General features: G+C 34.3%; 1 protein-coding gene across 2 annotated transcripts in view; it reads left to right on the top strand.

Moving 5' to 3' along the window:
- The window catches only part of LOC145166016 (callose synthase 7-like), a 30,213-nt gene extending 13,532 nt beyond the window's left edge, over positions 1–16,681 (top strand). Inside the window, exons 27-41 of one of the 2 annotated variants that reach the window (XM_079084942.1) lie at positions 30–181; positions 275–384; positions 478–585; positions 664–732; positions 802–988; positions 1,081–1,192; positions 11,869–11,991; positions 12,070–12,188; positions 13,671–13,754; positions 13,837–13,949; positions 14,080–14,309; positions 14,393–15,190; positions 15,267–15,317; positions 15,417–15,599; positions 16,263–16,681. In XM_079084942.1, coding sequence (XP_078941068.1) covers positions 30–181; positions 275–384; positions 478–585; positions 664–732; positions 802–988; positions 1,081–1,192; positions 11,869–11,991; positions 12,070–12,188; positions 13,671–13,754; positions 13,837–13,949; positions 14,080–14,309; positions 14,393–15,190; positions 15,267–15,317; positions 15,417–15,599; positions 16,263–16,508 — 2,685 coding nt within the window. In that variant the 3' untranslated portion in view covers positions 16,509–16,681. The remainder of the gene's footprint in view (positions 1–29; positions 182–274; positions 385–477; positions 586–663; positions 733–801; positions 989–1,080; positions 1,193–11,868; positions 11,992–12,069; positions 12,189–13,670; positions 13,755–13,836; positions 13,950–14,079; positions 14,310–14,392; positions 15,191–15,266; positions 15,318–15,416; positions 15,600–16,262) is intronic. The other variant, XM_079084943.1, reaches the window with a different exon arrangement.
- The last annotated feature ends 306 nt before the right edge of the window (positions 16,682–16,987 follow it).

Genomic DNA, 16,987 nt, shown 5'->3' on the forward strand with positions numbered 1-16,987 from the left:
TTTTTCTAATTTTCCATTTGTGCGCCTAGGTGGTAAGGCTTCTTATGCTTTTGACTGTTAAGGAATCCGCATTTGATGTGCCTAGAAATTTGGAAGCTCGTAGGCGTATCACCTTCTTTGCAAACTCCTTATATATGAAAATGCCAAATGCTCCAATTGTCCGTGACATGCTCTCATTTAGGTCAGCAATTTTCCAACCACTCTTATATTTCACTCATGGATGCCCTACATTATTATCCTTAAGATTATATTTTGTTGTTTATGTAAACGTCAGTGTTTTGACTCCGTACTACAAAGAAGATGTCCTCTATTCAGAAGAAGAGCTTCACAAGGAAAATGAAGATGGAATTTCAATTTTGTTTTACCTCCAGAAGATATATCCAGGTGACTATTGATATTAGCTAGTTTTGACTGTTGTCCTCTTTATATAGTATCAAAATACATTATTTTTTTTCTTGGTTGTTAATGCAAAACCAGATGAATGGAAGAATTTTGAAGAGCGAACTAAAGGTATATATGGAGGAGATAAAACAGAAGCCACACGTCAATGGGTTTCTTATAGGGGGCAGACTCTTTCCAGAACAGGTTTGTCTCTTTGCATGCTAGTTTAATTAAAAGTTTACATTTTATATATTTAGAAGCTCATTCACAAAAATTTCTCAGTGAGAGGGATGATGTACTATAAGGAAGCTCTTCAACTTCAATGCTTCCTAGACTATTCAGAAGACGATGGTTAGTGTGATCCATTAAAAAAATTTGAGTGTCGGTATATTTTTTAAATAATTTAAGTTTTTTCCATAGAGATTTTTACTGGATTCCGGACATTGAACATGACTCACCATCACATGGATCTCAAAGAACGTGCAAGTGCAATGGCTGATTTGAAGTTCACCTATGTTGTCTCATGCCAGATTTATGGTGCTCAAAAGAAATCCAGTGAGGAGAGAGATCAAAGGTGTTATACTAACATCTTGAATCTCATGCTGACGTAAGTGTATTTATCATTTATGTGATCATGATCGTATATTAATCAAAAATTTAAAAGTATATTTTTTAATTAATTATATTTTGAACGGTCAGATATCCTTCTTTACGTGTCGCTTATATAGATGAGAGAGAGGCAACCATCAATGGTAGATCTGAGATGGTTTACTACTCTGTTCTAGTCAAAGGCGGGCATACGTTAGATGAGGTAACTATATATTTTTGTATTGAATGGAGACTCATTAATACTTATGTTTATCGTCTTGATCTAAAACAAGGGAAGGTACGTACATAATATATAGATAGAGGGAAACCCTAATTCAAGAAAAGTCGGCCCGTGTGCTCAACGGGCCTACCTGGAGAAATATAATATATATAGATTCTAATACTTCTCTTCAAGTTTGAGCATAGTTGTTAATAATGTTCAACTTGTTTCGAATATTAGAAAATTTTCTCCTAATTATTGCTTTAATATTGAAGACATTAGGAAGCTAGTTTGTCGTTCGAACATGAGACATAGTGAACATGAGATGTAGTGATAGTTCTATCGTCAATCTATTTGCGTGTGAAGTGACAATCAACTTCAACGTGGTTGGTCCTCTTATGAAAAACAATATTGTTTGCAATGTGAATGGTTGTTTGATTTTCAAAACATAAGTTCATTGGCTTGGATATAGGGAAATCAATTTCGACAAGTAGATTTCCTAATCGTATCTTCAGCCGTAGCCTTGGTTTCACATTTTGCACTCTTCCGAGAACACAACATTTTGTTTTTTACTCTTCCAAGAAACTAGATTTTCCACTTCAAAAACACAGTATCATGTAGTGGTGACTGCTGGTTTGTAGGGTCACCATCATAGTTGAAATATGTAAACCCTTACATACCATGATGACATGAGTTTGGTATAAATACTTAAATTCAATGAACGCTTAAAATATTTCATAATTGGGCAACAACATCCCAATGTGAGCTTCTTGGAGATAACAAAAATTGCCTAACTATATCAATCAGGAACACAATGTTCGGTTGTGTTATTGTCAAATAGTTCAGCTTTCCCATAATTCTTCTACATTTTTCTTGATTCTCCGGGGGGGGGGGGGGGGGATTCATAATCATAGGAACTTCACACATATTGATTTAATCAAACGAGATTTAACATATCCCGACAATACTTTTGTTAAAATAAAAGGAATCCTTTATGAGTACTAAAGACTCTGATTCCCCGAAAGTATTTCAAAGGAACCTGATCTTTTGTTTGAAAAACGAGATGTAAGGAAATATTTTAATTTCTTTATTCTAGCCTCATTATTGCTAGTAATCACATCAACATATACAACAAGATGCATCTAGAAGAAGACGAAGTAACTAATATCGAGTGTTCATATGAGCTTCTCTGTAAGCCAAAATCTATTATCACCATGTTAAATCATCCAAAGCAAACACAAGGGGGCTGCTTTATACCATACATAGATTTTTGTAATTTTCAGACTTTACCATACTCCCCTTGCTCCCCTTGAGCAACAAAATAGAGTGGTTACTCCATGTAAACATCCTCATGTAAATCACCATGTAAAAATGTATTTTTGACATCTAGCTGGTAAAGGGTCTAGTCATACATGGCAGAGAAAGACAGATAGATGGATGGAGGATAACTTAGCCACCAAAAAACGGTGTATGACTAATCTACTTCATAGGTTTGAACATATCCTTCATTCCTTTTACAAGATGTTGTGCCTTTAGTTGAGCCATCGAACCGTTTGGATTAACTTTCACAGTAAATACTCGCTTACAACCAATCACCTATTTATCTAAAGGTAAGTATGTCAATACCCATGTACCGTTATGATTAAGAGCATTCATTTCTTCAATCATGACATCTCGTCATCCAGGATGGGTCAAAACTTCATTAACTGTTTTAGGGATACAAATAGAGTCGAATGTAGAAACCAAATATCAAGAATTTACAAATATCTTATCATAGGAAATAAAAAAGGCAATAAGGTAAGTACAAAAATGCTTACCTTTTTAAATGGAAATGAGAACATCAAGGTAGGGGACATGTGTATTTGCATGTGATAGAGCACCAGAGGCATGAGGTTCATTGCTAGGTTGATCTGTCGAGAAAGATGGCAGCGGATCAAAATTTAATGTAGAAAGTTTTCACATATGGTAGATATGAGGAATTGGTTGCCTAACAAAATCTTGAGGTTGAGTGGAGGCGGATGGGGTGGATGCCTTATGTGGAGGTGGATTGGGAACTAGTATGATATACCAACAAGTTGCTAGTGTCTTTTTTTGGAATGGCTAATACACCCTTTAATCCTATTCCTATATTACACCTTTGTCCACCACGAGACGTGAACTATAAAGTCGTGATTTTTCACCTCATTTTTATTTAAAAGAACATTTAAAACATAATACGTTAACATAAGTCTTATTTTTCGTTTATTTCAAAAACATCACCAAAGTTACATTGCCATAAAAAAACAACACTAAAAAATAGTTTAAGTTTGCGAAAACCAACTGTAAATGAAATCTCAACAATCGACTACTATAAAGAACATAACTACCCAAAAAGCCCCATCCTCACCAAGCCAATCAATCACAATATGTGAACAAATGCAAGGCAAAAACAACAAGAAAAGAACAAGTGTTAGAAACTACTAAGTGAGTACATCAAAAGTACAATGTTAAAAAAACATGAATATCCCAAAACGGGTCATTTCATTATCACATAACATGTAATCGGTTTCATAAATTGTACCACAACACATACTTCATATTTTTATCACTATAATAAGTTGATATTAGTCATCGTTCTAATCTTCATTAATAATTACTCTTCATTAATCATTATATTATTCATCACTTTTCATCACTATAATATTTTTAAATATTAATCTTCATTATTATCGCTTTACTTCCTTATTATGAGTCTTTATGTTTATCATTAACCCAAAAGGAAATACCCCATTCACTACTAACGTGACCGAATCGACCTAATGTAGTAACTGAGGCATTACTCTCACTAGTAATGTTGTCCCCGGTGTGTTGTTTTACTACTCCGACGATGCATATACAAGTACATGAGTTTTAGATTAAGAGTGGTACTTGTTATCTGTCCCCCGTGTGATGCGTTCACTACTTCGACAATGCATATACAAGTACATGAGTTGTTGTTCGAGAGTGGTACTTATTGTTATCTTTCTGTAATTAGATACTTCTTACTCAAACATGATGTTTGTACTTGGCATCCATTAATCGCCAACACTAATACTGTCCCAGCATCAATGGACCATGTACAAAATGACTGCCTCAAAAAAACCACTCAACTTCAGACTTGGCTTAAGCGCTTATGCTATCGGTATTATTTCAACCTATTAGGCCATCAGAAAATCCGAGTAGGATGAACACCTAAGTCTAGGTTGCTACCCTCACCCCTCTAAGTATGTTTCCCCATATTAGTTTTATTATTAAATACATACAGTATTCTCATCATAATATAATCATGCATACCACATCATCACTTTAATAGGCATGTTATATCACTAGCATGCATTGTGATAATCATAGACAAAATAATTTCCGGAAAAACATAGTATGCATACATCACATATCATAATCAAATTATACCCCTCTTTCTAGCATGATCATATTCACACAATTCACACACAAACATAATATCAAATATCTAGCAGGCAATACACCCTAGACATTCCTTCCATAGTAAAGAACAAGACATTTCGAACATATACATCATTCACAATCAGGCACATAATTCCGATAACATCCTAGTATCAATTCACACATTCTAGGATATGAGATTTCCGCAACAAAGTACTAGAATTACAAGATAAGATGATTCACCTCTAGTCCAAGTTATGGGAAGAAATGAAGAGAGGAAGACACTCTTTCTGGAAGAAATTAAGCACCCTAAAAGAGTATATAAAAGCCTTTAAAAAACGATCCCTAAAACAGAAAGTGGCCAACACAACGCAGTTTCCGCGCCGCGAGTAGTGTGAGACCATGCCATGGTTTGGTCGACAAATCGCGAATCGGAAAAACACAAACTCCTTCACCGCGCCGCAGACACCGGTGTGTCACCCGTGGGAAAATTGACCCTTACAAAAATGTTTTCCGATGATCTACCCTCTCATGTTTGATCAAAAACCATTTAGGGAGGATTTCAACCATACCATGTTATGATTAAGTGTCCATAATGGTTAGAACACTTTGAGGATCAACACAACACTTTATACCATGGATTTCTCACAATCTGTGGATATCTATTGATTGTGACTTAAAGGAATAGTAAAGAGCTCAAGGAAAGTACACATACCTTCTGGAATATTCTTAAGAACACTAGGGATTGGATAGAGAGGACACAATCTAATGAACACCACCAAACTCCACCAAAATGGGCAACAATCTTCACTTCAATGACTTCTACTCTAATTATGGAAAGCACTCAAGAACACTCTCTCACTCTAGGGTTTGTCGGCTGCAAATGGAATGAAATTCCTGGATTTTAGGGTTGGGATATGTTATATACTCTATAAGTTACAAACTAAGCCCTCAATGTATGAGAAAATGACCCCATGGTCCATATACATGATCAATGATCGTTTTCTTACACTCTGGCCCTTGTAACCTAACTTCAACTAAGATAAAAGGTTAACTTAAGAAAATACATAACATAAACTAACCTCGATGACAAAACAGGAAAATTCAGGTTGTTACATGTACCCTCAGCCCCTTAAGGGAGGACGCCTTTAAAAACCTAATACAGCTAGTCTAAGAGCCCCTTGGTCATCACTGTCCCTATGATTTCATGATCCGAACACATGAAAGAAGGGTAGATTTTCATGAAATTTAACATACCAAGATAAAATATATCTATTAAGTGTAGAAGAAAAACATTTATATCCTTTTTGGATCTAGGACTAACCAAGAAAGACATGCTTTAAGGACTTTGGATCCAACTTAGTTACGTGTGGTCGGGTTTCACAAACAAAACAAGAATTACCAAAGATCTTTGGATCAATGAGGAGCAATGATTTTGTAGGGAATAAGGTTGAGAGTCAAATTCCAACATCCAAATCAACTGAGATTATACAACTGATGAGAAAGCTGGAAGTGGAAATTGCATCGACAAAAAGGTTTTAAGGATAACCATTTGGAGTATAAGAGTTCTCGATACCTCAAGTAAATGACAACTCTTAGGTTTTATAGAGTCGGAGCATCAACGCAACATGATGTATATGGAACGCTATTTTGGTGCATATAAGACTAAACGGTTTGAGATGAATATTCTTTTGCATTATCAATATATAGGGTTCTGTCGAACACTTAGTTCAACTTTTCATAAGGTGAACTCAAGTAGTCAAGAATAATCATGAACAAGATTAACAAAGTACTTAAACCTAATTCTAGATGTAACATGATACAAACCCCAAACATCGGAATGGACTAAGTCAAAAGGGAATATATGCAACCCTTTTATTTACTTTATGACTTAAATGAATACGTTGATGTTTAGAAAACTGATATGACTCACACTATAAAGATTATAAATAAGAAAAATCAGGACATAACTTCTTTAGATTATGTGCAGAAGGATGTACTAATCTAAAGTGGGCTTCAATTAGAGACAATGAATTGGAGGAAGTCAATAGGTATGGTGTTTGAATTTCAAATATGTATATAGGTCATCATATTCTTCGTCGATAAATCTAATCTTCTTCGTCGATAAATCTAAGAACATAAATGAAGGAAGAATGAGACAATACACTTTACAACACAATAATTTTGCTGATGGATAACATATTAAACACAAAGTTAGTTAGGCTCAAGACTGAATATAATGAAACCAATGGGATAAGTTTAATGGTTCCAAAACCAAGGACAAGTAGAGTAGACCCATCGACCATCATCAATTGTGACATGGGATGAAGGCATAGGTTTACTGAAATTGGAAAATAATCCTATGATTACTTGTCATGTGATTCGAATTCCGAAGCACCTAAATCTATAACCCATTTAGAGATAGAGGATAATAAGTATTTACTAGATTTACATGTCCCGGTAAATACAACAGTTGGATTCTCTGTTCCCATGAGTTGAGCATACTTATCACCAAGTATATTGTTAATGTTCTCCAAAAGTAGAGGAAACATGTGATGAATGGGTCCTTCTGATTTCTAGCCAATAGCTTCTTGCATGTGTGTTCAATATAACCGAGATCAAGGCAATAGTAACACTCGACATCATCAGAAGTTTGCGAGTTAGTGGTACGGTTACTATGACCACTTTTGAAGTTCCCTGTGGCCCCTACGAGATCCTCCTTAAAAACTGCCATGAAATCCTCTTTTACTAACTAAGGCAATACAATGATCAGAGGTTTGAGAGGATGATGGTTCTTATTTTGATAAACATAAAAAAAAATGTTTCCTAATGGGAAGGAAATGCATATTCGTTCAAAAACTTAGATCTGATACCACCTCTGGTATTAGTACGAATAGAAAACTTATAATGGAAATATGCCTAAGTTTTCATAACTTTCATATTAACACTCAAGGTAGTCTATTAGTTCCTTTACCATAGGTTATGACCCTCACAAATGGGGGAATGTATGTGAGATGGGAGGTTATTCTCATGCTCTTGAGATAGAGTCGAATAGTTTCATTCCATTCAAGTAAGTTGGAGTAGTTTAAATTGTTATCAGTGAGTCTAACAGCTACCACCTTAACAACAATACGTGGTCCACTACTACTACTAGACATTTGTCATCTCCTCCCGAAGTTTTAAGAGGACAACTTGAACTCAAAATCACATAAAAATGAGAAAATGAATAGAACCAGATTGGAACCCAAAAAATCTCGAATGGTGAAATATGAACCAATAGGATTGGTAGAATTCCAAATGTCGGCACCACACCAAAAATCAAAATCAAAACCATGCTCACACGCTATCACGTGCCAGTGCATGGTCGAACATTTAAAATGAGATGCAACACGTGTGGCTCATACTATGTTCAGAATGGTGACATGTTTTCAGGACTTCCTAATGAGGGAATTCTGAAGACAACGATGATGGCATTGAGACAAAACACACTCTTGAAATGGCCATTCGTGATAACAAATTTGATAGGTTTGTACTTATAGATTACCCCGTTCACAACCAAAACCAAACCAACTATCCATTAAAAAGAATTCTCTCTCTTCCACCTATGAACCCTAACTTTTCACACCCGTCAGCAAACCAAGTCAAACCATTTTTTATTATATAAATAAACTTTAAGATTATTTTTTATTCTATTAATATTTATTAAAAAAAATAAAAATAATTTATTAGTTAAAATTAATAAATTATTTATTTTAAATATAAAACTAAATAAAAGTATTTTACATTTATGAAACAATTTAACTTAATAAAATAGATAAACTAAGTTAAAATCAAAACATGAAATACAAGATTACTGATATAGAAGGTGCAAAAACAACATAATCGTCCATTAATGCCAAAAAATTTCCGTATATGCTCAATCAAATCGTTTTAAGCGTGTTATGACCTTCTTTATTATGAAGTTGTGCCATTTTGGTCATATAACTGGATAGGTCTGCAATTCGTTGAGTGGAATATTCTAAATTTTTTCGTCAACTTCAATAGAGGTTCTTCATTGTCGATTTGTCGACCTGTCATCTAGAAATTCAGATGGATCATAATAGTGAAGGTATGTACCACGATAATATTATGATTGATAATACACACAATCATAATTTTCCTCATAATATCCTTGTCCATAAAAAAATGGGTGTCAAAGAAATGTAAAACGAGATTGTAGAACTCCAAATTCTTGTTCAACATCGTTTTTAGTGGCCTCTTGATGTTCAACAAACAACTTGTGTTTCCGAAGTTGGGGGGAGTTATTGACTTGACAAAAGCAACCCATGAAGGATATATACCATCAGTGGGATAATATTCCATATTAGTTTCCCGTATATTCTTGACGCAACTCCTATGGGTGTTCGGTCTACTAAGACATCATCAAAATGGGATAATACGCCATATTAGTTTCCCGTATATTCATAACGTAACTCGTATGGGTGTTCAGCCTGCTAAGACATCATCAAAAATAGGAGATCGGCTGAGGACGTTAATGTCATTGCACATACCTGGTGTTCGAAAGAATGTATTCCATATTTATAAGTCATACAATGCAATGGATTCCAAAATGATTGTTGGTTTACTGCTTCTACATGCATATTTTCTAGCCTAAGCGGTTGGGCAATTTTTCCATATCCAGTTCATATAATCAATGCTTCCTATCATACCTAGAAATCCACGTTACTCCCTATACGAAGTAGTCTTGCCAAATCAGCTTCATTGAGCCTTCTAAGATACTCTGTACTGAAACATGAAATGATACCTTCTAAAAACTTTATTACAACATCCCTTGTCACAATTTCCCTCATTCTCAAATACTCATTGTGTGCATTTGTTGATGTCCCCTATGCCAAGACCTGCATAGGTATGATATTTTTGCAATAAGGAAAGACCTTGTCTACCGGTAGTGTTTGTTGAAAATATAGGTCATTAGTTGTAACAATTTTCACTATATGGATAAATAGTGATCTTTGTATACGAAATCTACACTGAAAGGTATCTTGATAATATGTTGGTTTTCAAAAAAGTAGTCCTCCATTAAACGTGTCTCATCCTGCTCACGTTCTTAATCACAATACCCGCTTCTTGATATGGGAGGGTGATCTTATATTAATAATTCAATGATGAGTTCATCAAGTTTTCGATTATGTTGAACGACCTGTGCTTCCCATTTTGAATATTTATTCGAACTAGATGAGTTTTCATTATAAGACATTTTTCAAAGAGGTAAAATAAATGAAGAGTTAGTGTTGGATATTAATGTATAATGGTCCTATAGTCTATTGATACTAAAAAAATGATTTAATTTTTATATAATTATGAATAATGATGATGTTAAATTGCTTTATCTAAATAAAATCTAAGCATCCAATACAAGGTTGACACCTGAAAATGAAGATAATATTCGATTTGGTAGATGATATGATGAAATTGACAGCTCAATGTTCAATAAATATGATACTGACGACTCAATGTGTAAAAAGGATTTATGAACAACAACATTACTTAATAAAATATATTACAAATAAGTGAGATACAAAAGTACAATATCTTACAAATACATGCCACATAAAACTCCATAATAAAATGTCTTACAAGTGCATTAGAAGATAAACCAAAAATAAAACACATAGTGAATGGTAATTAGTTTTCATAAAACTTTGACATCAGAAAATGTTTCATGTTTTCTTCTTCAAGTGATAAATGATACTTTTGTAGCAGTGTGTTCAGATGCATAAGTTGCATCTTCATTAGCTCCATTTTGTTTATTTTTTGCTCCCTTTCTTCCATTTTATCCCTTTCTTTATCCAATTCGATTCTTTTTTCATGACTTCAAGTTTATTTTCTCTAGTAAGACACAGTGAATGAAGTTCTATAGTAATTTCATTAGAAGCCTTACCTTTTCCCTTTTTTAGCTGCATCACAGCATGTTAGATGTTTAACTGTTCTCTAGTTGGCATTTTTGGGTTGGAATGGACACAATACTACCCTTCTTTAGTAGTCCTTGATCTTTTTGTGCTACCACCACTTTTTTCATTACCCGCTTCACATTCAGGACGATAACATGTTATGTCACGATGTAACTCTAAAACCCATTTCTCGTGTTTACACATAACTTCATTAAAAAAAATAATGTCGTTAAAGTTGTTCCTACTTGCCTCATAAATTTTATGGGCTTCATTCTCAGCATCTTTCTCGTTCTGACTCATTCCATTTGTTCGGCGATTTGCTTCCTTATAAACACCAACCCACTTTTGTGCATTTTCACTCAGTTGCTTATAATGACCACTCATTTGATCTTCGTTCCTGCTATTAAGCTTTTATGGATATTCAGCCTGATCGGCATCATACAATTCCTTTATTTGTTCCCCCAATGATGCTTTTTTTTTGGTTTTTTCCACACTTCTTATCTTCACTAGCAAAACACCATGCTATGCTGATATTAAAGCGACATTTTCAACATCATTCCATTTATAGCCTCGTGGTTGTTTTTCAGTATTTTGTGATGTTTGAAGATTATTTGTAACATGGTCTTGGTTGGGATTTGAAAAAAAAATAAAGAGTTTTGAGGATTAGAATAATTTTAAGAGACTCCAAGATTTATGTAAAAATTTGGAAACGAATCATCCATATTTAGAAAATACAAATCAAAAGAGATTAAAAATACAGAATGGAGATTCGATATGAAAATATGATGATATCATACTTTATTTATAGATAAAACAAGTTTTAAATATCAGTATTTTTTAAAATGGATAATTTTTAATTTTATTGGATATATAATTTTATCCTATAAAAGTCTTAGGTTTCATTTTCATTAAGACAAGTAGCTTAAAATATATAAAAAAAATGACCAACTTGACCGTTGATACACCCACTCCGTCGGTGGGTTTTGCTTCAATTTCTCATTTTTTTAAATATTATTTTGGTGACCGATTGATTTTTTTGTCACCAATGGGCATAGTCTAACCTAGTTATGATACAATATAATCACAAACTCAATAATACTTATGTGTATCATCTTGATCTAAAACTAGGGAAATGTAATATATAGACCGAGGGAAACCCTAATCCAGGGAAAGATAATCTCTATGCTCAATGAGAATTATCACACATAAACATTCTAACATGAATAAAATAACTAATTGATGATGGATTAAAGTTTACCTTTGTTTATTTTTGGTGTTAATTGTTATCATGGCATATTCGCATGATAGGAAATATACCGTATCAAGCTTCCAGGTAATCCTTCAAAAATCGGTGAAGGAAAACCTGAAAACCAAAATCATGCGATTATTTTTACTCGTGGAGAAGCGTTGCAGACAATCGACATGAATCAGGTAATTTAGTACTTTACAAAAGTTTCTTTTTTATTATCTTTTAGAAGCATTGTCAAATATCTTAAATTATATATATAGGACAATTACTTTGAGGAAGCATTCAAAATGAGAAATGTATTGGAGGAATTTCATAAGGATCAACGTGGCCAACGTAGACCAACAATATTGGGGTTGAGAGAACATATCTTCACCGGAAGGTCTGTATAGTTTCATATTTACTTATTATAAAGCTTGTGATATTAAACCTTCCAAAAGCCACATTCCCCACTTGCATCTCATATATATGGGAGAAGTGAATATACCCTAAATGTATATAAGCTTAGGTATCCAAACCTAAGATAATACACTGTTTTGTATCATATATGCATTATAAGGCTCTTAAACTTCAACCCTAACTTGATTTACTTTCAAGATTTTCAAAATTTCACTATTATGTTACTCTTACATCACATCTTTCTGCAGACCTACCAGGCTATATATTATAATTGAAAATGAAAATTACTTAAGAGGAAGATAATGGTAGAATTTATAAAAATCTTGGAAGTAAATCAAGTTAGTATTTGAATTTTAAGAACTTTGGACGATTACAATGCATATATGATACAAAACGAAGTAATATAATGAGCTTGGATGTCTAAGCTTATATACCTTTAAAGTTATATATGTTGGAATAATTAGGGTTTATGTTGGAGATCTGGATACCCATTGGATCGTGTGAACACTTTCCGAACTGATATTTCTACCCTATGCCTGGGTTGCAAGAAATTCAGCCTAGGATAATCCAAGATGACACGTACGAATCTAGGCACAAAATCGTAAGCCAAATTTCCGGAAGGATTCTATGTTCGTCTGAAGAAAAGAGAGCTAATGGTTGCGTCCCTCTTCTCAAAGTGAAGAGTCGTTTATATAATAAACGAGATTTAGAGTTTGGCTCTTAGAGATGGCCGTTATGGGTTGCTTTGGAAGCAAGTCAAGGAAATCCGGAATTTAATAAGGAAATCAATGGTTTCCATAACTGACGAATTTGATCAGTTTTACCATAATCAACCTCAAGATAATCACCCCAGCCAAGGTCTCTGCCACTTAGACCCCACTAGGGGCGCTACCCCTAGACCCCGCCAAAGGGGCGCTGCCCCTTTGGAAACCCCAGACCCAGGGGCGCTGCCCCCGGACTCCTGACTTGTCGTTGAACCTACTTCTAAGTTGATCTTATACATGCGTGCACTTCGCACATACCTATACATATATTAGAGTACAAATTATGAAGCCCCTTAGCTCACATGTAAGTTCCAATTACATAAAATGACATGGTAACACTAAAATCACCAACAATATATATATATATATATATATATATATATATATATATATATATATAATATTACATTTTGGCTTATAAATAGAAGTTGTATCAGGTCATTGTAACCCACAATTGAAGTAATGCCTTTTCTAGTAAAAAGGATTTTGATAACACCTAATTTTTTGTCCCATGTTACCATCTATTTTCCTTTGTATTTCCGGCCACTATAACCAATCATTCTCTATGGTTTTTAGCACTAAACTACAACACACACATTGATCATATAAGCCCCGACAAAGCCTTTCTAACTTGTGTTGGCCAAAACTTTTAATGAATGGAAGGTTACCTTAATTCTTTCACTCGTTGAATTATTTTGCAGTGTATCATCACTAGCTTGGTTCACGTCCAACCAGGAGACAAGTTTTGTGACAATTGGCCAAAGGGTTTTAGCAGACCCTCTGAGGTATGATAATGAAAAATGGTTAAATGAAATATCAACTTTGCTCTATGAATTCATTAATAGTTAGAATATTTATGCTTCACAGGGTGCGATTCCATTACGGTCACCCAGATATATTTGACAGGCTCTTTCACATCACAAGGGGTGGCATAAGTAAAGCTTCAAGAACCATCAACATGAGCGGCGATATATTTTCAGGTAAACTTTCTCATCATCCCAAAGATATTATGTTGTAGAACTGTTTCCACACAACAAAGACTTAAAATAGTGCAAAACTAGTTCTAATGTCTTTAAAGTTATGTTCTTGAACTGCCCTACATTTTTCCAGGTTATAGTTCAACTCTGCGTGGAGGTTATGTCACACATTATGAATATATCCAAGTAGGCAAGGGCCGTGATGTTGGTATGAATCAGATATCCCTTTTTGAATCCAAAGTTGCAAATGGAAATGGTGAACAGACACTTAGCCGTGATGTTTACCGACTTGGTCGCCGCTTTGATTTTTACCGAATGTTGTCATTCTACTACACCACAGTTGGTTTCTACTTTAGCAGCATGGTATAACAAAATAAAAACTACTTCTATTTACTTATTACTTTTACAATATTATTACTTGCATTAAATAACTTCTTTTGATCCAGGTTACTGTGCTTATTGTTTATGCATTTTTATATGGACGTATATATATGGTTATGAGTGGGTTGGGAGGGCGAATAGTAGAAGATGAAAGTCTTAATAGCAACAAAGCCCTAGAAGAAGCTTTAGTCATCCAATCTGTCTTTCAGCTCGGTTTACTTCTCATGCTTCCTATAGTTATGGAAATAAGTCTAGAAAGAGGATTTCGCACCGCATTACGCGACTTTATCGTAATGCAACTCCAACTAGCCTCTGTGTTTTTCACTTTCCAGCTTGGAACGAAAGCACATTACTTTGGAAGAACAATTCTACATGGAGGTTCAAAATATCGCGCCACGGGTCGTGGTTTTATTGTCTTCCATGCAAAATTTGCAGATAATTACAGGCTGTATTCGCGTAGTCACTTTGTGAAAGGGCTAGAATTGGCTATTCTGCTTATTATCTATCAGGCGTATGGGAACTCATACCGAAGTTCAAATCTATACTTATTCATTACGTTCTCGATATGGTTCCTGGTTGCTTCATGGTTGTTCGCTCCTTTTGTGTTCAATCCTTTGGGAATTGACTGGCAGAAAACGGTGGAGGATTGGACGGATTGGAAAAGGTGGGTAGGAAATCGTGGTGGGATTGGAATTGCACAAAATAAAAGTTGGGAATCATGGTGGGATGCAGAACAGCAGCATCTTAAGTACACAAACAAAAGAGGCAGAATTCTTGAAATTATACTTGCGTGTCGGTTCTTCATTTATCAGTATGGACTTGTGTATCGTCTTAATATTGCAGGTGGCAGCAAAAGTATACTGGTTTGTTTCCTCCTTCCTAGTTTATTGGTCTTGTATAGGGTGCAATCTATTCTCATTAATTATTTTATTTTGTCAGGTTTATGCGCTTTCATGGTTGGTCTTGATATCTGCTCTTCTAGAATTGAAGGTAAAAAACTAAGTTGATTATCTATGATTATGTGGTAGACCTAGAAAGGCAATGCAAATCTTGAAAGCCTAATTGTATGGTGTATACTCTTTTTGTCAGTTGGTCTCAATGGCCAAACAGTTTGGCACATATTTACAGCTCATGTTCAGGATCTTAAAGGCATTTCTCTTCCTTGTCTTCCTTTCGAACATGACGGTCTTATTTGTTGTATGTGGCCTGACCATCAGTGACATATTTGTTGCCTTCCTTGCCTTTGTGCCAACTGGTTGGGCATTCATCTTGGTAAGTAACCCTTTGGATCAGTGTAGACTTGAGTGGCGTTTTTTTTTACTTAATAGGCTTAATGAGTTAAACACTTAATCGAGATAACTATACATGGCTGTTAATCTCACTTCAACTAGAAAAAATGACTTAATGGGTTGAGACATAAAAACTGGCTTAATGGTTTAACACTAACTTGGCCTTTATTACCTATGTGTCCTTTTCTTTTCCTCCCAACTCGTCACATTAAAGTTGATGAATATTGTGAAATGTAAGTAAAATAGTCATTTAGTTTCATTCAAATGGTTTATTAGGATTAGAGACAGATCTTACCTAAACAACACTTTATCCAGATCCAGACAAACATCATTAACTATTCATCCACTTTACTCATACATGAGTTGATGGGAAAAAAACAGCTTCTTAAGTTGTTGGTTCAAATTTTCACAATAGTTAATCAGTTTATCAAGCATTTTGAAAAAATAAAACAATAGTCAAACCTATGTGTTTCTTTTTTACTTAATGTAGAAAGAATGAACTAATAGAGAATGTCATGGAACTAGGACTTTCCCCAATAAGTCTTAACTTTTTACTAATTTATCTCACTCCTTCCATTTCCCCCAAGTGTACTGTCATTATTTAAAATATATTTATTGATAGTGTTTGTTTTATGGAACTATGAAGATTGCTCAAGCGTGCAAGCCTTATGTAAAAGTCATAGGATTTTGGGACTCGGTAATGGAGTTAGGACGTGCATATGAGTGCTTGATGGGATTGGTAATATTTATGCCAATTGTCGTACTATCATGGTTCCCTTTTGTATCAGAGTTCCAAACAAAATTGCTTTTCAGTCAAGCATTGAGAAGAGGTCTTCAGATTTCAATGATTCTTGCTGGGAAGAAGGACAAGGACAAGACTCAGCCAACTTGATAGGTAAAATCAGTCAACACCTTGTTAACAACTCAAAGAAAGTTTTGAATTTAGAACACTTCAATCCAAGATTTCATTTCTACATATGTTTTTTATCTGAATGTATTCTTCAAATTCAAAATTCTTTTTAATGTTAATTGTAATTACAACTTATAATAGTTATTTTTTTGAGATCGGATCTTGATGAACATTGTCTGAGATTATAGTCATACATGTTCAAATATATATATTGATGACATTAAAGGTAACAGATTTGTCTTGAAGAAGTCTACGGTTGTTTGATGTTCTCTAAACCTGAATCTTAGATGAAGTTGCAATAATCATTTCTAAGTTCTTGACAAATCTTATTTTGATTCACCTAGGCACCTCAAAAAAAATCGAGGAAGTTTTACCATTCTGGTTTTATTTTTGTTCAATTTAAATGAAAAGAAGTAAAATGTAACTTGTTTCACCATTGACTTGACAATGATATGATAGTA

The sequence above is a fragment of the Lactuca virosa genome, chromosome 3 (genome assembly GCF_052849685.1).
Source record: "Lactuca virosa cultivar CGN04683 chromosome 3, Lactuca_virosa_CGN04683_v6, whole genome shotgun sequence".
In the NCBI taxonomy this organism is placed as follows: domain Eukaryota; kingdom Viridiplantae; phylum Streptophyta; class Magnoliopsida; order Asterales; family Asteraceae; genus Lactuca; species Lactuca virosa.